This window comes from Antennarius striatus, chromosome 16, assembly GCF_040054535.1.
Source record: "Antennarius striatus isolate MH-2024 chromosome 16, ASM4005453v1, whole genome shotgun sequence".
NCBI lineage: Eukaryota > Metazoa > Chordata > Actinopteri > Lophiiformes > Antennariidae > Antennarius > Antennarius striatus.
The window spans coordinates 16,368,400-16,390,326 of NC_090791.1; the positions used below are offsets into that span (position 1 = coordinate 16,368,400).

The window sequence follows — 21,927 nt, forward strand, 5'->3', positions numbered from 1 at the left end:
CTATTTACTGTAAACACTTGTATTCTTGAAGGCATGACTTCAACGTGATATTTGAACAGTACAGTTGAAGTGGTGTGAAAAAGTGTTGGTTTTTTTTATCACATGTACATGTTTCACATCATCAGATTTAAATATTAATGGTTTACTGGAGTCCCAAAGCTCGTACAACATTTGTGAGACTGATAGATCACAACTACTTTCTTTTTCAACTGTTCCTGAATTATTTTGGATCTCACCAGGACATCTATCTTTTTATAATCTTTTTGTCTACTTCATTTTGTCAGGCGGGTCCTAATCCGGGCCGGGTGTGGTGAGAGAAATAGAGCTCTGGTGTTATTTTTAACAAGAGGGACACTTTTTCCACAAAGGGTGGGTTTGGATATTTTGTCCCCTTAATAATAAAAACGTACATTTAAAAACGATATATTTTTTGTGTGTTTTGTTGTGTTATCTTTGTTTTATAATAAAATTAGTTTGAAGATCTACTACTGTACTAAGGTACTACTGTATTTATGTAGCGATATATTACCGATTTGTGTGCGACCACAAACTGCTGGTATAAAATACCAACATTGACAATAAGTTCCTCGAAATAGAATTATATGTCCGTTCTTTAACTTTAATACTTTAGAAAGCACTTAGTAATGATCGGACACATTCATGTTGTGTATTTTCAATAATTCTGGATTTTCATGATGTACCTAAGTTACACTCCCTGACAAAGCTCAGGAAATCCACTAACAAGGAACACACTCATTTGTTCCAATGGGTTGGGAATAGTGCATCGTTTACTGTAGTGTTTCAAACTCAGCGTATTGGACATGGTGTTGGTCGGAATTCATATCCTGCATGAAAAACAACAAATTGCTTCACTCACATAAAACACATCTGACATCTGGCTCCTCAAAGACTCAAATCAGATGATGCCCTGTGACAAACTGTTTCCACACTTTGATATCATTGAACATTTAATCAGTTTGCAAAAAAAAATGTGCTTTATCATTGTAACAGATCAGAGTTACACTCAGTGTTAGCATGAGAACAACTTGTGGTTAAGATTCAGCACATTTTCTCACAGATGGGAGCTCCTGAGCAGGAAGAGGAGGGCAGTGGTCACAGAGACTGTTAAGATTCCACAAGCAGGGGCAACTTTGAAACCAAGCTACCAATTCATTAGAAATAATGAAGTGCAAAAAAAAAAAAAACCCCTACAAAACCCTATGATATCCATAGTATGTAAAAAAAACATACATACAAAAACAAAAAGAAAACAACAGAAAAGAAAAGTAAAACAAAACTTTATTCCACTTTAACCCTGTCCGTTTTGACTGGTCCTCTGCACATCAAACAGGCTAACAGCAGTATTTTTTAAACTTAATTTTACAACAAGGGGTTTCAAATAACTTCACGCATCAGCTGTTACTTTGCTGTTTGAAACTTAGGCTGACATGATATCGTAGGAATTTAAACAAGAGCATCTGACTTTTTAAAGTTTGAAAAGGTTTAACAGAATCTTGAAAAAAGGAATATTTAAATATGCACTTGATGTGTACATAATACCGTAGATGGTATTACGCTGTAGAAGTTCTTAACACAACATTTGTCTTATATTGCGTTCCAGATAGTTATTCCTAGAAGATTTACCACGATAATTGCCTAGATCAAGGTAATAAAACTCAGATTCGTCTGCAGGCATTGAGCTAGTTGGACTAAGATATTAAGGGACAATTCATCTTAAGCTGAATCATTACCAGTTCACCCTTAAGTCAAAGAGAAGTTGCTCAATCTACGACAAATTTATGGAACTTCGTATCAACCCTCACAAAATTCTCCTATACACCTGAAAAGGATGATTACGATTTGTTTATCTGGCTCTGACATGGTGCCTACTATCAATTTTAGCGGTGATGCTGTAATGTAGCATTCTGCTAACAAAAATCAATAAATAAAAGTAAATGTTGGTTATGGAAAGGCTAAGAAAAAGCAAACCCAACTTCAAAAAAAATCATGACATGTAATGGCTGATGGTAAATGTATTGGGATACTGTACTTGTAGTTTGGATAAATCTTTTTGTATCACATTAAACAAAGTGTCATCAGATAGGATAAGAGCCTCACCAAGAAAAATGTGTCTACTACGCATAACTTTAACTCATTCTTCTGTTTAGTCTTTTCAAAAAGACATTTTATCCATGTACGTTCTTGTAAAGGAAAAATTACAACAAGGCAAAAAAATAGAAATTCAAAAACAACGTTAGGTTTTAAGAAAAACATAATACTAATATAACTTAAAAAAAAGATAAATATCACCTTTTTTTTTTTTTTTATAAACAGGAAGTCAGTACTTAATCAATGACAGCTTTTACAAACTATGGCTTGGGACTAGGTCACCGACAGCATCTGACTACATCCGGGTTTCCAGTCATGGCGTTATATATACGAAAGTCTTCATTAAAGGTGTGAGCAGCAGACCATGTAGTGCTGTTGTGTCTCGTCTGACTGATGACACCGTCTAGTCACAGAAAAACTCTTAAAGCAGTTCTAATATTTATTCTAACAATGCCAGAAATGAAAAGCGAAGGACTGTTTTTAGTGCTCGCGGGTATCTTTCTTGTGTTTGCCTCTGATTTACAGCCAATCCTCCTCATTGTGCTTTGACATGCTGTGACTCGTCTGATGGAGGACTCTCCTTCACTCATCCTTACATTGTTGCTTCTTCTCTTGGTCTCTGACAAATGAATTGACAGTCTTGACCTTTAACAAAACAATATTTACCACAACTGCAAATAGTAAGTAACATTCTGCTTTATCATATCTCTTCTTGACAAAAGAGGCATTAGCATGCCTCACATGTAAGCATCCCCACTTCATGCGGCTATTAGAAAGATACACGTAAGGGAAAATGTGGCTGGACTTCTACATTTTCTTGCCGTTTTTTTATTTATGCACCATAAATAACATTTCAACGGGAGACAAAAAGTGTGTGCTGTGGTCCCCATTTGAACAATTATTGCGTCTTGCCCTCGTGAAAGTTGCTTGAAATACACATCTAGTTTGTTCGAAGCAAAGCTAGTCCATTATTTCATCGCCCCGGTAAAAACTGGACTATAATGCATTCGTTTCTTCTTAACCGCTCATCATTAACCTGTTTCTCTCATCTCTGATGGAACATTTCTGCTTATTTTTCTATACATTGGACTCTACAAAGGGTCTTTTTGGTTTAACAGGAGAGGCAGGGACTTTATGTCTGTCAGTCTGTCTGTCTGAGCAACTCTGAACAACCGGCATGGTCCGAGCCAGCTTCACATCCCGGTAAGAAGGATTCTGACCAGCAACCTGCACTGAGACGTCACTCCACGGACCGCTTCCTGGCATCGCTTCGTAGTGGTCCAGCTGGTTATCGTTTAACATCTGGCCGTTGTGAGCATTGTTGTTGCTGCGATTGTGGTAGGCGATGGAGGATGGATGGCATTGACTTTGAATGTTGGGTGTTTTGGTGGGTGAGGTGATGAATGTGTCTACAGAGGACACAGCCCAGGGACGGGACGGGCTCAAACACGACGCAGAGCTGGATGGGGCTTGTTGTTGATACTGCTGGTGCGCCCTCCCTGTCCTGTCAGCAAAACCCATAAAAGTCGTATTCTTCGATGAACGGCCTGCCTCTCCAGGATACGTGCCACCGCCTACCATGGATACTTCTGACTGGGGAGAGGAGATCAGAAAAAGATCGTCATGGTAACCTGTAACCTCCTCCGCAGAGGCCAGATCTGATGGTGAATCCATCTGCTGGACAGAGGCAGACGTCCTGAAGCCGTAACCATGACCAACAGGTTGCCCACCGGAGAGGCTGCCGGCACTGCTGGAGAAACTAACGCTGACACTCTGGGAATGGTTAAGAGGCCTGAGAGGAGAGGCTGAGGAGGAAGGGGATGCGTAAAGTGGGTTTCTTAATCCCCCCTGATGATGGTGATGATACTGGTGTAAAGATGGAAGGTTATCCGAAGGCCCAAATGTCGTCTCAGTAACCTCCAAGGGGTAATGGGCTGCTTTGGATTGGTTGCGGGCAAACTGACGGGCTTGACTAAATCGATTGATCCCCACCCTCTCCCCTCCGTCTTCTCTGCCGTATGGAGGTGGAGGTCTTGTCTGACAAACAAAGTCAACATCCACGTCTTTTGTTGGGTACGAAGCTCCAGAGTTGGCAGCAGCCTGGACCTGCAGACCCGGTCTCGTCTCTACAGGGCTCAAGCTAATCCCTTCTGCCAGCTCAGCCAGTTCTTGGGGCAGTTGGCCAAACTGGGAGTAAGCTGAGCTTCCCAAAATCATGCTGGGCTGACTGGTTCTGACAACCTGAACTTTGGCTGGTTGGAGCCACTGGCCTTGAACAGGGTTGTGCTTCTGAATGGATCTCTGATTGGGCAGATGGTGCTGCTGCACCCCCTGGTTCTGTTCTGAGATGGAAATGGGTCGGTGACCATTTCCCGACATACTTTCCGACACTGGGCTCGATCGCTGCTGATGTTGCGCGGAAGAGGAAGGAGAGCTGGGATGTTGATGGGAGGGGGACGGAGGAGGATGGACAGAGTGACTGGGACCAGAAGAAGGGATGATGCTGTGGAAGTGATGTCCTGTGAGGTACTGGTGAGAAGGGGAAAGGGAAGAGGGTGATGGAACCCCAGGGTGGCAGTGGGTGTCGTGACTTTGAACTGCTGGTGGAAGGTGGAAGGAAGAGGAGTGTTGAACATCGTGACCTTTCCTGTAACCCTCCATCTTCTCTTCTTCGTCTTCTTCTTCAAGTCCTTTCCTATCAAGAACCTGCAGACAGTCTGAGTCTTTGTACTCGGCCTCCTTGATGGAAATGGCTGCGTTGCATTGATAAACATGACGTGACGAGGGAAGGGGAGAGTCTTGTTGTTGTGTAGCCTGCCGACACTCTTCCTGGACTCGGGACAACAGACGCTGGATCTCCCTGTTGGATGGGCACAGGCGGCGGGCTTCAATCAGGTCCTCTAGGGCTGCATGGAACTGTCTAAATGGCGAGCAAGAACAAAACAAACACAGAAATAACATGATATAGAGGTGTATGTCCCAAATACATAACTCCCCAGCACCACAGAGTGTAAGCAAATATAAGAACATATGGAGAATTCTCAAATTAAATCCTGAAACATTAGAGATCATCAGTGGTATTAACACTTCCACCCAGAAATCACTTAAAACAGACTTGCTTATTGGATTAATTTATAACATTTAGTGATCTGGTAGGGCTACCACATTCATTTGTAGGCGTTGTTACCTTTGGCTGCGTTTGGCACGAGCTCTGGCATAAAAGGCTTCATAAGACTTAGCTTTCAGCTGCAGCACCTTGGTAGCAAACTCCTCTGCTACGTCAAAGTCCTGAGACAGAAAAATGATTATGAGACAATTGGAAATTGGATCACAATTTTATTTTGTTAAGATCAAACTCTATATATATATATATATATATATATATATATATATATATATATATATATATATATAATGTTGCGGTGAACACGTGTGACCCTAAGGAGGGGACTCACGTTCATCTTTCGGTGGCAGCGCGACAGATTGAGCAGCACGCAGACCCTCAGCTGTCTGAAGGTCTTCAGTTCGTCTCCTGGAAACTTCTGCAGGGCTGACTGGTAGGAATGAGCTGCTTCCCTCGCTTTACCTTGCTACAGACGCACACACACACACACACACAACAGGTAATAAATATGTGTGTGTGTAGTGTGTGTGTGTGTGTTTGTGTGTGTTTGTGTGTATGTCTGACCTTGTACAGTTTATCTCCCTCTTGCATCAATTTGCTAAGCAGAACCATTAAGATGTCTGGTTTGGAGGTTGCCATGGCCCAGGTTGCAGGACCTACACACACACACACACACACACACACACACACACACACACACACACATTGTGTTTTATCCCGCTGTGGTTACTATACATGATAATCCTCTAACTAATCTCTATGTTTTACCGCTACACAAACTTTACAGTAGAATCCTTGTTTTAGCCCAACTCACACGAGCAACACTCTTCTCAATAACACATTGCAAATGTAATTTCTGCATGTAAGTGTGTTTTAAACAATGCCCTGTGTCATATATGTGCTATTCCTCTATTTTACTTCATCTTTAAAAACCTGCTGGAGTTTGAATTGCAAGAAATGTCATCTTGTCTTCTTATATCTTATCATTCTTTAGCTGTTGACTGTTCCTCTAATTTCCTCAAATCTGTAAAGGGCAGGGTTTTTTTTTCAAATAAAAATGTCCATTCTAAAATTGTCTTGATTGATCCTGCTTCTAAAGCAAAGGTGTGAAGATTCAATTCAGGATAGTCTGGGCTCAGCATTAGATTATCTGTAACCCACCATATCCTGGGTTACAGAGTCTGTGTCTACCTATTTTGGCTCCCTTTTTGAGCAGAGCGATGACCGCTGACGTGTTTCTACATCCGACTGCTCGGTCCAGAGGACGCATCCCGCTGCAGTCCACGTGCTCCACCAACGCTCCATTGTCCACCAAGTACTGCACCTGAAACAGGAACACGCATCGATTGTAACCAAACCTGCGATTTCCAAATTCAATTTTCAAAAGGAGAAAGATTCTAGTCGCAAGTTTATTTAATCATTTCAATCAATTTCGAGCTACTCGGTACTATTTCAACAACGCTGCGTCAACAGGTGTATTTGCTTAACCCACCACTTCTGGGTCGCCACAGAAAGCAGCCAGATCCAGAGGTGTCCGTCCACTGCGGTCAGCGTGGGTGGTGGCGGTACCTCTTTCCACCAGCGCTTTGACCAGTTGGAGTTTTCCTTTCAGACACGCCCAGCTCAGGGCCGTTAACCCTTCCCTGTCGGTCTGGTCGAGTGAGGCTCCTGGAAACACAGAGATTAACATGAGTTTACATTAGAATCAATGGAAAAACAGTGAGAGGCACAAAAGGGAGCATTACTAATAAACTGCAGGGTACTGATAAGAAAAGCGTGTGCACTTCAAAGAGTGTTTTGTTCAAATAGTTGCTAAATGATAAGGACACACTTTAATACAGATTCCAAGATAATATGACATTTAACAGGAAAAGAAAATAATAATGTTGTATTTAATTAAAAACATTAAAGTTTGAATCTGTCAAATCTTTTGTAAAATGTTGGTCCTGATTAGACAACTCAGTATTATTCAGGAGACTATTCTTTTTTACAAACTTTCATTATACGAGTCAATAATCATCTAAATTATCTTTCAAAACAGGTACCGAAGCTCTGAACGTACCCCCTTGGATAAAAAAGAAGTTAATTTAATGTCCACACACAATCTGAACACATGCTAGTAGCAGGTCTGAACAGGGTCCTTAAAACGTCACAGGCTTCAAGTACAAAATTCAAAGGTGCAGACACAAACTTCACAGTTCACAGTTCAAACTGACTCTGACCAGATTTACTGTCTGAAAAGGATAAAAAAGAGGAATTTATAGATTTATTTATCTACTTATTGTCTTTGGTTTACATCAGAAATAGGATTCGAGCCTGTTTCTACTGTGATACATCCCCCCCCAAAAAAGAGGAATTACCACGATCGAGCAGCAGCTGGGCGGTGGTCAAGTGTCCCTCTGAGGCTGCCATCATCAGGGCCGTCCGCCCCTGATGGTCGATCGTGTTCACCTCCACGCTGTGATCCAACAGCAGCTCCACCACCTGACCACCAAACACAGATGCTCAGCAGCTGTCACAGAGGTGGTGTGTGTGTGTGTGTGTATGTGTGTGTGTGTGTGTGAGACCCACTATACCTTCCAGTGATCATGCTTCACTGCACTGAAGAGGGGAGCGACACCCCGCCTGTTGACTTGTTCAGCATTAGCTCCTTGATCCAACAACAGCCTGCAGACAGTAAGACGCCCACTTCCTGCTGCTGCTGTTAGAGCTGACAGACAGACAGACAGACAGACAGACAGACAGACAGACAGACAGACAGACAGACAGACAGACAGACAGACAGACAGACAGACAGACAGAGAAGCAAAGAAAGGCATCTTGAAACATTTAGAAACAGTCTTTCAACAGGTGGTTGACATCTCTACCTTTTCAGTCACAGCCTAAATGACAACCAAATACATTCATAAAAAATAATAAAAATAATAAGCTAAAAATTAACAATATTTTTTGATGTTACTATTTCCTAACATTCTGTCTCTTTGGGAAAACATAAAGTTTGTGTCTGAGGACACTGATGCCTCTGCTGTAATATTTTTTAGTACCAGTCTCTCCCCACAGATCGTCAGACGTGTTGATCTCAGGTCTCTCCTCCGTTTTCTCCTCTTCCTCTGGGAGACCCAGGAGGAATGACACCATCTGGTCATAAACAACAACAACAGCAACAAAACACGATATAATAAACATAAATCATAATGATGTAAACAGAAGAGATACTTATAGTGGGAGATTTTTAATATTTATGTACAGTAGATGTCAACAGCGACACTCATCTCATTATTAGACTCGACTGGCTTCTCCCAGAACCCACTCACACCTTAGATCACACCTTGGACCCCTCCCCCCCCCAGCCCTAATTAGGTCATCAATTCATCAGTTTTAAATTTTTAGAATTAGACTACATAACACCAGGCAGAACTGCCTTGACTGGACGTTATTCCATCAGCAAAAGTCCCTCCTAAATGGAACCCATGTAGGTCATGTAGGGACCGGATGAGCACGTTTGACTCCATTGCTCTCTTAACATTAAAACATTGTTTTGCGTTGTTTACCTCCACAATTAAAATTATTAAAGCAAAAAGTCCAAAGTCTGGAGAGAACATGACGCTCATCAAAATTCTTGTTTAACCTGGCCCTCGTTTTATCTGTCCTTGTTCTCCCTCTCTGTCTCTCTATCTCTCTTTTTCTTTATATACTGTATGTATTTTCAATATGATGTGTGTGTGTTCCCCCCCCCCCCCTTTCAAGACAGATGGCCACCTTTGATGAGTCTTTGGCTCTGCTCAAGGTTTCTGACAGGTAAAGGGAAGTGTTTTTCTTGCCTCCATCGCTCAAGTGGTTTGCTGATGTGAGACGAGCTCGTCGTGATCATATGCGCTACAAATGAAACTGAACTGAATGACTGATTCAGTGACACACAATTATGACCTCTGACCTCTGTGTGGCCCATTCTGGCAGCTGCAGTCAGAGCCTGCTGCGTTGCTTGGCACCTGCCGGTGGACTTCTGGCCGCAGCCGCTCCAGTCGGCATGCTTCAGCAGGAAGCGCAGCACGTGAAGGTGGCCTCGCTGGGCCGCGTGCACCAACACACATCGACCGCAGCTATCCACATGACCCACCTGAATACACACAGGGAGGCAGACTGACATGCACAATTCTTTCTACCTAGAACACTGAAAAGCAATGGGATGTAAATAGGGAGCAGTGTGACGTGTTGTGGCACTTGTCTCAACACAAACACACACATTTCAGTTTTATTAGGTAGATGTCTTCACTTGTCGTTTGTTGGTATGAACAGGAGATGGCACAAAAACTATTTCTCAAACATTGATATTTAAAATAGTTTAAAATCTACATGAAAGACTGAAGACAGGAAGACAGCCACCTTAGCCATGTGCTGACTCAACATGGTTACAATATCCAGGTGTCCCGCTGCAGCAGCGAACGCCATGGCGGTCAAGCCATCGTGTGACTGATCATCCACCTAGAAGCAGAACACACACAGCCTCAGGCACGGCACACACAGCTCCACTGAAAGCAGACATTATCAAACGATAAACACTGGTGAAGAGTGAAAAGATAACACGAGTTTGACCTGAGCTCCTTGGTCGAGCAGCAGAGCCACAACATCGCTGTGACCCAGGTGAGCGTGGACACACAGCAGGGGAGCGTTGCTGAGGACGTTGCTACGGTAATTGACATCAGCTCCACCCATAATCAGCAACCTGGTCACCTGGACGGGTAGGGAGTCACATCCTAAAGTTTGAGTCATGTCTGACATGAGGCACGACAGCATCCTAGATACCCCCAGCCACAATGGATATTTAACTGTCACGTGGTATTTGTTAATAATTCTGCTGCATGAAACCATCAGGCTCTGATCTACAGCGTTAATCTGAGGGGGACAGAACTGTAGGGACACACTGTGCAGGATGCTACCTTGACATTGGGGGTGTAAATGTTGCGCAGCGACGAAACGGCAGGACTCAGGCTCTCGGTGCTGTAAGACAGCCACAGACCCTGCAAAACCGAGGAGGAAACCCCAAGCTTCTTACTCAGACCCTAAGGAGACAAGAAAAGAACGCAAGTGAAAACAGCAGACAACAAGGTATTAATATATTAAACTGCTTCAGTTTAAAAATGAATTCTGTCCTTTTCTTGCTTGACATATGATTTCAGTTGGACAACAGTTACGGTTTCTGCTCTGCGGTGCTTCATAGTGTGAGGTCAGACTCTGAAGCTGCTGTCAGGCAGCAGAATGAGGCTTCAGAGTCCCGCTGGAATAATCAGGGTCACCCCTGGAAGCGTCGCCGCCTGTGGACTCCCACGCCCTATGTCAGTGGAACATGCTGTCTCGTGCTTTCCAGTGTTCTCTTCAGCCCACATATTAAAACGCTTCATGTCATCACATTAGTTTTTAATGCAGTTTGATCGGAGGAGTTCAAAGGTCACAGACATTCAGTGTTGGTTTTCGTGTCCATCCATCCCGATATTTCTCCAGATGTCAGAATTGTTCGATGACACAACGACCCTTCGTTACTCGTGGTTGATGCGTTCAAGGACCAGGAATGTGATAGCGACTATAACTATTATTATTTATTTTATTATTTACGGTAATTCAAACATTTATGAACCCTCCCCATACTGATATTAAACCACCTTCTCCCACACTCTTATCGACTGTTTAAAGCACTTTTGTATTAAAGAAAAGGGTTTCTTTATGCGCGTACAGTATCATGTGACCACCTACTAAAAATCCACGATGTAGTGAAGCTGTGCATCTCGGAGCGAGAATGAGCGAGTGAATGAGGATTCATATTATACTTCAATAACCTTTTTCCTCATTTCGTGCTCTTTGTCTTGGTCCGTCGGTTACGACGCGCCATCAGGTGTGTTTGTGGACTGACCTTGTAGATGTGAGCCTTCAGGATGTGATGTCCCAGCTCGAGGATCTGCTGACGGTTCAACTTGCCTCCCTGCCTGCAGAGCCAGAAGGCCAGGAGAGTGTGACCGCTCCTGGAACCAGAGGGAAAGCGACACATCTGAGTGAAGACGCCTCCTCCTCCTCCTCCCAGCTGTCTTGTTGGCTCTCGCCCTCCGGCTGCCGGTCGAGCGTACCTGGGGTCGCAGAGGAACCTGTCGTCTTGACCCTCTTCTCTCCACATCAGCCATTCCCTGAAGGAGGCGTGATTTAGCATTCTGCTGCCATCGCTCCTCTGCAGCAGGAAAGAGGAGAGCTGCTCCAAATGGTGGACAAACTCCGCCCAGTGCAGGGTTCCTCCCGTCATAGCGCCGGCGTTCACCACCTCAAACAGCTGGTGGAAAAAATTAGTTTAAGTGTTAAGTGCGTTGCTTCTGTTTTCAGACACAGAAGTGGTGCGAGTTAAATGCTAACATGATAATAATGTAATCAAACAATCTATACTTGATGTTCATCCTGGATAAAAAGGGAATGTCGATGGAGGTGACACGAATCTCTAAAAAACAGCTGTTGTGTCACCTGCTGGTCGGTCAGGGGGTGCAGCGACGCCACGGCCACGTTGAGCAACGGAAGAACTCTCTGAAAAGATGACTGGGTGGGAAACCGCATGTTGAGCTGAAGCAGGTACACCTCAGTGAGACTCACAGGAACCACCTACACGCCAACACACAGCAGGTCTGTTGGTTACAAGTCACCTTCTCACTTATATTCGCTCCATCTCTTCACATTCAGTAAACGTATTCACCTTCATGCTAACGGCCCCTCAACTAGAACAGGAATTTCAGTTTAAGCTTCTGTCGAATGATCTAACGGAGGTCAACAGTGTCATTCTTAGTATTTTCAATCAATTAAACAATAGTACGATGCTTTGATCAATCCACGTTTAAATTATGATTGTGTCTGCCATAGATGTAGAATTATCTAAACACAGGAAGTGTTTTTGGTCATAGAATCTGGGTTTCACCGCACATGCAGGTCTCGTGGTGTTTCTGACTCTGCTAGCCTGTCTTATTCAGTCATATACGATTAGCTTGACTGAATTGTGTTCCTGTTGTGTCAGGGTCGCCTTCAGTAATGTTAGGAAATTAACATCCAACAAGTGTTAACTTCCTGGATGTGTGAGTCCTCTTCTTGACCATGAGAGGCATACTGAACTGTCAGCTCTGGGTTTTTGAAACGTCCTGCTTTGTTACAGACATTGACTTTGTTATCCATGCTGTAACATTTTACATCTCATTTGGCAAATCCACTTGAAAGAATATTTTCCCCCCCAAAATAAAATGTCTTTTTGGGTGTTTCCCTTTATTTTGGATGAGACATCTGAAGAAAGACAGGAAACAGGGGCAGGGAGTAAACGCACATCGAACCCAACATCACATCCTCACCTTGAAGCTGGAGCTTTTCAGCACCAGGTAGCCTCCTTCTATCAGGTCCAGAGTCAGTTTCAAGTAGAGGTATGACCCTTTACTCAGACTCTTCAAATGGCTGATCAGCTTGGCTAGAGCTGTGTTGTCAAGGCGACCGTTGCTGAAAGACACATTGCTTTGGATCTCAACACTGCTGTGGATACGCTGCATCAGGTACCCCTGAGAAAAAGCACAAACAATAGGTTTACTGACAGTTTGGAAGAGAACCAGACGGACATTCAGGCGGACCGCTGCAGACGCTACCTGCAGGTCCTGGTCGATGGCGCCGTTCTCCTCCATCCTGTCCAGAGAGATGCGATGAAGAGGGAGAGAAGCTGTGATGTCCTGATTGAGAAAAAGACAAAAGAACGAAGTCTTTAACTTTAAGACATCCCCACTAGTAGTGAGTCAACCATTCACATTCAGCAAAGGTTCACCTCTGAAGTAAAGATGATACCTCTACCATGTCAATTATTTTCTTGTCAGGAGCTTTTTGTCTGACTTTTATTATAATTAGTATTTTTTTAATAGGGACTGTAGCAGAAAATGTCTCACAGTGAGAAAATAGTTCTCACTGTGATGTTTTTTTCTCTTTTCTTTTGCTGTGTTTTACTGAAGCACAAACATCTGTTGAATATCGATGATTGAATCTTTGTTGGTTCTTTGTCTTTCTCTTATTTTTAAAATGGCTTTAAAAAGGACAATAATCATCCAAACTCTTGTCACATCAAGTCAAGTTTGTTTTTGCTTTGGCTGGAAATCATGACATTAGGCGATCAGACATGGGTTGATCTACCCATCGTATAAAAAGAAAATGCACCTTTGCGCTATTATTAGGGCACAAGAACATCAAACATCTGAATGTGTGTACCTTCTGACTGGTCCTGACTGTGGTGATAACTTTCAGCCACGAAGGAAAGTTCTGGATGTTTCGGGACAGGAAGGAGGTGAGTGTATCACCGTAATCTGGGCGGTGAAACTCTGCCTCGTTCAGCCCATCGATCAGTACAATAAGGCCCGTCCTGTCCACATGCAATTTCCTTTCTTGAGAAAAACAATACAGAAGAGAGCAGACTAAGAAATGAAGGTTGAACACAGCAGAAGATAGCAGAACGCCATAGGCCCAGACACACTGTACCTCTGTAGAGAGCATCCAGGGGTTCTAGTATTCCCCTCTGGAGAGCAGAGCTGGGATCCTGGATGCAGGAGCGGAGGCTGAGGATGCTCTGTAGCTGCGGCGACCGGTGCAGCAGCTCCTGATAGGCCAGCAGCTGAGGGGCGTCATTCAACATCGCTGCCATGTTGTGAACAAACTCCGGAACCAGACAGGTGTGACAGTTATCTGCCTGACAGAAATGATACGAAACCACCTGCAAAGACCCACAGGAGGAGTTTTGTTTGAGTTTGTTGCTGTTAGTTTTTTCCAGAAGTGGTAAAGATCAGGAGTTTGTTATGGGATTATACATAAGGAAAAAGATTACAGCAGGTTACATTCAAGTCACGCAGAAACAAATTTCACACATTTAAAGTCACCTGTCCTGCAAGCCTTCTCACTGTTTTCTCCTGGATCCGCCTCATCTTTGGAGTCCCTGGACAGCTTCCTCCTCCTCCTCCACCTCCTCCTTCATCTCCTCCTCCGCCTCTTCCCAGGGAATCATGGGATATAGAAACAGCTTCTACATGTGGAATGGGGGTCGGAGGAAGAATAATAAAGAGTCAGCAAAAATATCAAGACACAAACTATCTTTCTTTTTTTGCTGCTGTCTAATAATAATAATAATAATAATAATAATAATAATAATAATAATAATAATAATAATAATAATAATAACAACAATACCAACAACAATAATAACAATAATAACAACAATAATAATAATAATAATAATAATAATAATAATAATAATAATAATAAAAAAACTGGATTTATAATGCATGTGCATTAAACCGAGACTATTATCCATTCACTCCACAGTCACACCACTGGTTTTAATCCACATCTATCATCATGTGACAAAATGAGAACCTTTGGCTTCCACTTTGTGCAAAAAGCCTCCGACCAAACACACATTCACATTCACACACCAGTGTGAGATGCTGGAGGTGAGATAGGTGAAGTGTGTTTCCCAAGGCCCCGATGGAGACAGACCATAATGGAGCCAGCCTTGAGTGTATTAAAAGTCCCGCTCTAACATCTAAACCACAGCTGCTCCAATAAATTCTCCTATTTTTTACATTTTTTCCCCCCATCTTGTTGAAATGATGGGTTATCCTGCTGGTTGGTTTCTGTGTGACTCAGCAGTCTCATACGTAAAGAAAAAGGTTGTCTGGGTGGAATAACTCACTGGGGGGGGGTCTGGCAGGGATATAATGTGTAGGAACTACATTCGATCCACTGTCCTTCTGGAGGTTTTCTTACTGTCTTACGCTGACGAGTTTCAATGTTCTCCACGTGTCTGTTTGGGTTCTCTAAGGGTTGTCTGGGTTCCTCCCACCCCCAAAAACATTCAGTTTAGGTGAATTTGTCACAATAAATGTCTGCAGGTTTGACATTAGAGTGAATATTTGTCTATGTATGCTGCAATAAACTTTCAACCTATCCAGGGTGTACCCAGCTGGAACGGGCTCCAGTGTAAACCTGTGACGCGGATCGGGATTAGCGCTCATAGATAAGACAATTTCTGATCATTCAAGGCACATTAAATACAGTTTTCAAGAGATTTGGCATTCCTTATCATGATGTGATAATATACTTGGAATTTATTTAGGCACTGATTCGATTTGATGAAAAACTGTTTTTGTTTAAGTATGTCGACATGGAAATATGGTGGTATTTTTCTGTCATTTCCACTTTTTGTCGATAAATTTAGTATCTTCTAAAATGGTATTTTCATAAAGTGACTAATATTCTGTTTCAATTCAGCAGTGATCTACGGATCAGAGGACTGGCCACTGGGTTCGATATAGTGAAGCTAAAAGTTCAGGCACCTTTCCAATGAAGACAACTGTTGAAAATATCTTTTGGTAAATGAAGCATGGTGCGGAACAGATGCTCCAGTTGATCTCTGCTTACGTTTGGGCATGGTCTGGTTGCTGGCAGCCGCTGGCCACATTCGGTTTCCATGACAACTGAGTGCTGCCAGGCGTGCAATGATAGCTGTTTTGCCAAAGCCCATGTTGCCAATGATCACCACGCCGTGACCGGTTGACGGGTCGCCGCTGTGAAGACACGTATCCACTTCCTGGAAGAGCCACTCCCTACCAGTGAACAGCCAATTAGACGAGAGACTGGGGATCTCAAAGTGGAGGGGCTTCAGGTTGAGAGAAGGGGTGAAACAAACTGCAGGAGAAGAGATGAGAAGAACTGTAGTGGAGCTCGTGACATTGTTGTGTTACTGCACGTGTGAGGAAGTACAGGCGTGTGTGTCTGTGCACGTGTGTGTGTGTGTGTATGTGTGTGTACCTCTGTGGTCCTGTGGGACGCGACCCCCTGCGTTCTGTCTGGGCATCCTGAGGGACGTCCTGGAGGGGACGTGTCTCTGCTGCTCATCCAGATAGCTCAGGTCTTCAAGGTGGGCAGAGCTCGTGGCTGAAGCGTAAAGAAGATTGGTTTTCTGCAGTGCGTGGAATTTAATGTTGGCCCAACTTTCAAACACCCTTCTCCTGGATTCATCAGTACAAAGGCTGATGAAAGTTAAGATAATGGTTCCCAAATAAAACAAAAAAGATTTTGACTTCATGGTCTTTGGATCGTCAAGGTTCTTCCTGAACCTTGAACCATGAGGCACTGACTAGAGTCCAGCTGACCTGAGCAGTTGTTTAGTAGTTTGTAGTAATGGTAGTAGTTACAGCTTTATTGCTACATTCATGTTTTACGTGAAACAAATGTTTCTCATAGTGTGATTCTGCTAAAAGTAAAGAAAAAAAACCAACAACCTGAGACAACATGCAAATAATTCAAATGGCACAAATTTGTGTTTGAGTCTTAAAATGCTATGTTTGAATGTAGCAGCATTCTCACTGACAGTGACAGTTTTAGGGTCTAAACTCACCCACCATCAAACTGAAAATCAATGAAAACAACACGGAACCAAACATTTGACTTTTAAAAAAAAAAAATTAAGATTATTTTATACAAAAATCCATTAATTAAAAAAAACAAAACAGGTTGTGGCCTTTAGATCATAAAGTAAGTAACAGAATGTCCTCACAGGTTTGTATCAGGTTCACCCCTCATCCGTCCATCCGCTGTGGACCTGCTCTTCTACTCACAGTATTATCATCCCTCATCTATTCATCGGCTGGGGTTCTGCTGCCTTTTCTTCCTCCGTGCCATCATACAGTCATGGATGCTGCTGTAATTGTGCTTTGAATTAACCAACTACATGATGGGGAACATGTATTGAAGACAACGACCCAGGACTCGGTGAACACAGCCTGACTTTCCCCCCTCCGCTTCAGCACCTGCATCAAATCTCCTAACAATAACTGTAAAGATACTCTATCTGGGATATCTACCACTCTCTCTCTCTCTCTTTCTTTTACCCTCTTTCTTTTATTTCTTTTCCACCCAACCATTCAAGGCTGATGGTCACACACAAGAATCTGGGTCCTGCCTGGAGTTTCTTCCTCAATGAGGGAGTTCTTCCCCGCCACTGTCGCTTATGCTTACTCTGTCTGTTAAAGCGTTTTGAAATGTCTGATGTGATTAAGTGCTTTATAAATAAAACTTGATTGATTGATTGATTGATTGAGAATAGAAAGGAAGTGTTTCACAGTCTTAAGCAAGGACACTTCAAAAGTTCACTTTACTAATCTTTAAGGATAAAGTTAGCTAACATTAAAATCATTCAAAAGTCCACAATGAAAAGACTGAAATTAAAATTTCATGACTATAATTTTTAGATTTTAGGATTAAAAGGACATTTTCTACAAAAAAATTCATTCCGTTTTCCTCTTTTTTTTTGCCAAGATCAGTGAGGGGAAGAACAGACAGGATTTGGAGGATATTGTCCAAAGAGTGCAGAGTCACTACTAAAGCTGCTGACTTGAAACTTACTAATGTGCTGATCAACATTATCAAACTTGTAGGTTTTACAAATCCTGACAAAAACAGACAAAAACCTACCGATAATCCGATCAATCACTCCAGCCACAATCGTCCGACACCAAACAGAACGTCAGCGCTGGCCGAGCCTCGTATCCTGTATGTGTGTGTTTTAAGAAACGTCATACATGTCTTTCCTTCCTCCTTCCTTCCTTTCCCAAAGCATTCACGGTTTTAGTTTTTATGAGGCACAGAGAGAGGGAAAGGGGAGGATGAGATCGCAGCATGTTGTCCAGGTGTTTTTCAGTCTGGCTGTTTTTATGAGCACAAATCTGGTGATCATCTGGTTTTTTTTTTAAATTTGTGTGTAATTCAAACTAATGTGTTACTAAATATGTGAGGATTCTTTAGAAGCTTTAAAGTTCTAGAACACATTTATTTGAAATTAGGGGAAGGCCAAACAAACACTTTCTCCCATGTTAGTTTTAGGCTAACCATGTTTAGATTAATGAATGAATATGTCGCTGTTCAAACCAAAACACTCACTGGGCGGGAAGTCACTTCATTGTTCTTGCTGAGCTACTCTCATCATTTCAGGGTGAGTCTCAAATAAACGGATAATAAGATTCCACATAAATGTTAATTGAGTTCTGTGTTTTTAGAGAGCTGTGAAAGACAACTACATACCAGAGTAAAAAAATAAAAATCTTTTTTAGAGGTTACTGGGTTTCTTCTGACGTAAATATGTTTCAGGTCTGTGGAGCGAGACTACTGCAGACATGTAATGATGAAATGTTGCTATAGTGCCCTTAAAGCATCTACCGTACATTAAAATAAACCGACAATGTGATAAAGTTTTTTTTTCTAGTGTGTCTCTTCACTGAGAAAAACTTTATTCAGCTCACTGTAAGGCTGCAATTCTCATTTTTTGCTATATTTTATGTTGCCCATACCATTGATTTGTTATGATGCTTTAACATCTTCTCTTATTAAATTGCTGTTGGTCTGTTATTATTCTTACGTTACCAATTCAGAGCTTTAACACTGACGTAGTTCTCCCTCCAAGAAAAAGAAGAAGCAGCATTTTCACGAGCAATCATCATCTCATCTCAAAAAGATTCAACGGTCATAAAGATGCATTAAAACATCCTGAACCATCCATCTTACCAGCCACTGAATTAGGGCGGGGCATGAGGTAGAGAGGGATGGAGTGGGTGGAGCCTGGTGAGTGGGAGGAGTCACAGCCTTGGTCTGGGTGTAGTTTGTTGAGGCTGTAAGTAGAAGCAGCCATGCTGTCCTCCACCCGGTACAGGAAGTCGTCATTTGCACTTCCTACTGCTGCCATGCAGGAAGACGAGGTGGGGGCCGCCGCTGGCCAGCCCCCCTGCTGCCAAGGGTTTAGGTTGCCGCCATGGTAACCATCGACCGGGTACTTGGCGCTGTCGTCTCGCTCGACTGCTGACTCAGCAGAGTTGCTGGTCAATGTGGCTGAAGGGGAGGATGACAGGTCAGAAGAGCCGGGGGGGAGGGGGGGTTGTGTGTTTTTAAAGACGGACATCCACACTGCGCGTGTTACCTATGATACCGCTGTCCCTGCTCTCCAGCGTTGAGGTGGGGGATGTGACGGGGGCCATGTTGGAGGAGGCGTGCTTCCTGTTACTGCCCCCCCCTCCAGCAGGAGTCTGCAGTGTGGTGGAGGGGGAGGTGCTGCTGCTGGCCAGGCTGGAGGAAGGGGAGATCCTCTGTGGGAAAACAAAGAGAGTCTTCACACGTTATCAGCATATTATTATTATGTGTGTGTCTCATGTTATCACTGATGTGTGTGTTCAGACATCTGTGCATCCATGTCACATTGTCATTGTTTATTGTTATAAAGATATATTAATGCAAATGTTTGTTTTATGTCATTATTACTGAAGGTCACTAAACAAGAACTTACGTTCACTATTGGGACTGAATGGACGGTTTAAGACAACAATGAGCAACAATGACTGTCAAAAGGGAATGTATGTATTAGTTGAAAACAAATTTTGATGAGAGAGGCATTTCTATTGATTCTGGGGACGGGAACTACACAAGACAGATGCTTTATATCTGTCAGTTCTTTTTTTTTTTTGGATGTTGTTGATGTTGAAAATGAGATGAAGGTGGTGAAGACTGTTGTAATAAGATGTCTAAAAAAAAAAGAAACAAAATAATAAAAAAAGATTTTTATTATTATTTATTTATTATTAATTATTTATTATTATTTATTATTATTATTATTATTATTATTATTATTATTTATATTTTTATTATTATTTCTATTTATTATTATTATTATTATTATTATTATTTTGAATAATATATTAATCCTCGAGAGAGGACACTCTCTCTTAGGGCCTCAGAGAGTAAGTTGGGGTGAAGTATCTCGCTCAAGTATACACTGGTATGTAGACTAGGACATGATCGGCCACAGATACAGACGCTCCATTAGGGCCGATATAATTTTTTTTTTAACAGCGTTTTTTTTTTTTTCTATTGATGACAGAAAGCAACAGACATGTCCAGCACATATAAATCGGACTATCTTAAATACTTCATCATTCTTAAAATGTTTAACAGTCTTAACACTTTAAGAAGAAGAAAAACCAGTCGGTCACATTAGCATTTTTTTTTAAACAAATGGTAATGTAAAGTACATTATCAAATACCAGCATAAGGATCTCATCTTAATTTGGCTTTTAATGTGTGTCAGTTTGTTCAGTTAAAGTGTGTGTTTGAGTTACACTGTCTAGTGTCAAGTTTGAACGTCGACTAGGATCAAAAACTCCACTAAAACTGACGACTCTGCAGAAAATGTGACGGAATCTCTTTCCTTGAACTGACCAATCAGCACTGAGCCTCAGAGACACTGACTGAATGTCACTGGAAATAAAGTCTGTATCCAAGAAGCCTGCAGTCGGACTAAAGCCTGGCCTGTCAGACAAACGTCTCCTAGAACAGTCATGGAAAATAAAAGAGGGTGAGTTTTCATTCTGTACAGATCAGCAGAATAGCAGTAGCGCGACATGAGGGTTCATTCGACCATGTTGAGACTGAAATGACCGGTTGAGTGCAGTTCTGGTTCATGCGGGTCATGTTTCCACTGTGACTTTACTTTTACATTTCTATCAACTCCACTGCAACGTCACATTTCATGCATTTAAACAAAGGATCAAATCTTCGGTACAACAACACCTTTTGCTCGATGCTCAAATTGGTGACACATGATAAACTTCTTTATATATTTCAAAGTGTGGAAAATACCTATATTTAGTACATTTAACCAATTATTTTCTGAGCTATTTGCAGACTCTTTGTCTCAGCATCAAGAATATGTTGGTTCCAGGAGATGTGACGTTATTCGAAAAACAATTTAGTTCGAAAAACAACGTAAGTAGAATTAACTGGTCTCGTAGCTAAACTGAAGATAACCATTCCTAATTCTGTACTGTACTTTGTTTATGAATGCATTTTTAATAATATATGGTTGATAAAAATCTATTTTAAGTTTAAAACCATAAACCGTAGTACAGAAAGATTCAAATTTACAAATTCAATTTGATGATGTCCGCGATGCGCCGGTCACGTGCCCGGAGCATCTCCCCTCTCTCGCCCTTAGCCAGCTGGGATAGGCTCCAGCAGACCCGTGACCTGCATGGCGGATAAGCAGCTGAAGACAAGACACAATCATCTCGTCTACGAGAAAATGGATGGATGAATAGATAAGGAATTAAATAACTCATTGATATAAGTAATAATAGATGTTTGGTGAAAGTGTTCTTGAGTAAGGAGTTGTATTTTTGTTAGTATGTATGTTATTAAATGAAACTCAAATGATAAAAATGTAGGAGGGTGTTCATCTGCAAACAGCAATAAAAAACACACTCAACTCTTCTGTTTTGTCTCCAAGATATTTGACTGAAACAATAAATCTGCAGCATGAATTGTAGCCCCAACATTGGTGGATATCACACACACACACACCCAGCCACCGCCCGGCTCTTAGGCTCCAGATCAGTCCGGAAGCGTAGAAAGTGTTGCTTCGGGGAAACCATGAATCCTGTGGTCTTAAACATCAGTCCAGATAAACAGGACTGAGTGTGTGTCTGTCAAGGTCATTTCATGTCATTATGGTTTGTTGTGGTGCTGGGATTGTGTACTGGTTGATGTGTGGTTGTGGGTTGGAGGTGGAAAAGAATTTTCCCCGTCGTAATGAAGTGTAAATCTAATTCTAAGTA

The 21,927-nt window shown here is 42.2% G+C and overlaps 1 protein-coding gene across 2 annotated transcripts in view; it reads right to left on the minus strand.

Annotated features, from left to right (window-relative positions):
- Positions 1-1,281: 1,281 nt before the first annotated feature.
- Positions 1,282-21,927, minus strand: part of tanc2a (tetratricopeptide repeat, ankyrin repeat and coiled-coil containing 2a) — a 40,021-nt gene continuing 19,375 nt past the window's right edge. For both annotated transcript variants that reach the window (XM_068336222.1, XM_068336221.1), the window contains 25 exons: positions 19,242-19,407; positions 18,833-19,153; positions 16,082-16,207; positions 15,692-15,958; positions 14,152-14,294; positions 13,757-13,988; positions 13,490-13,662; positions 12,883-12,963; positions 12,598-12,798; positions 11,732-11,866; positions 11,350-11,546; positions 11,139-11,247; positions 10,171-10,293; positions 9,827-9,964; positions 9,617-9,715; positions 9,168-9,350; positions 8,278-8,371; positions 7,810-7,943; positions 7,594-7,717; positions 6,726-6,901; positions 6,425-6,557; positions 5,798-5,889; positions 5,565-5,699; positions 5,297-5,397; positions 1,282-5,029 (listed from right to left, as the gene is read on the minus strand). In XM_068336222.1, the coding sequence (XP_068192323.1) occupies positions 3,187-5,029; positions 5,297-5,397; positions 5,565-5,699; positions 5,798-5,889; positions 6,425-6,557; positions 6,726-6,901; positions 7,594-7,717; positions 7,810-7,943; positions 8,278-8,371; positions 9,168-9,350; positions 9,617-9,715; positions 9,827-9,964; positions 10,171-10,293; positions 11,139-11,247; positions 11,350-11,546; positions 11,732-11,866; positions 12,598-12,798; positions 12,883-12,963; positions 13,490-13,662; positions 13,757-13,988; positions 14,152-14,294; positions 15,692-15,958; positions 16,082-16,207; positions 18,833-19,153; positions 19,242-19,407 (5,526 nt within the window). In that variant the 3' untranslated portion in view covers positions 1,282-3,186. The remainder of the gene's footprint in view (positions 5,030-5,296; positions 5,398-5,564; positions 5,700-5,797; positions 5,890-6,424; positions 6,558-6,725; positions 6,902-7,593; positions 7,718-7,809; positions 7,944-8,277; positions 8,372-9,167; positions 9,351-9,616; positions 9,716-9,826; positions 9,965-10,170; positions 10,294-11,138; positions 11,248-11,349; positions 11,547-11,731; positions 11,867-12,597; positions 12,799-12,882; positions 12,964-13,489; positions 13,663-13,756; positions 13,989-14,151; positions 14,295-15,691; positions 15,959-16,081; positions 16,208-18,832; positions 19,154-19,241; positions 19,408-21,927) is intronic.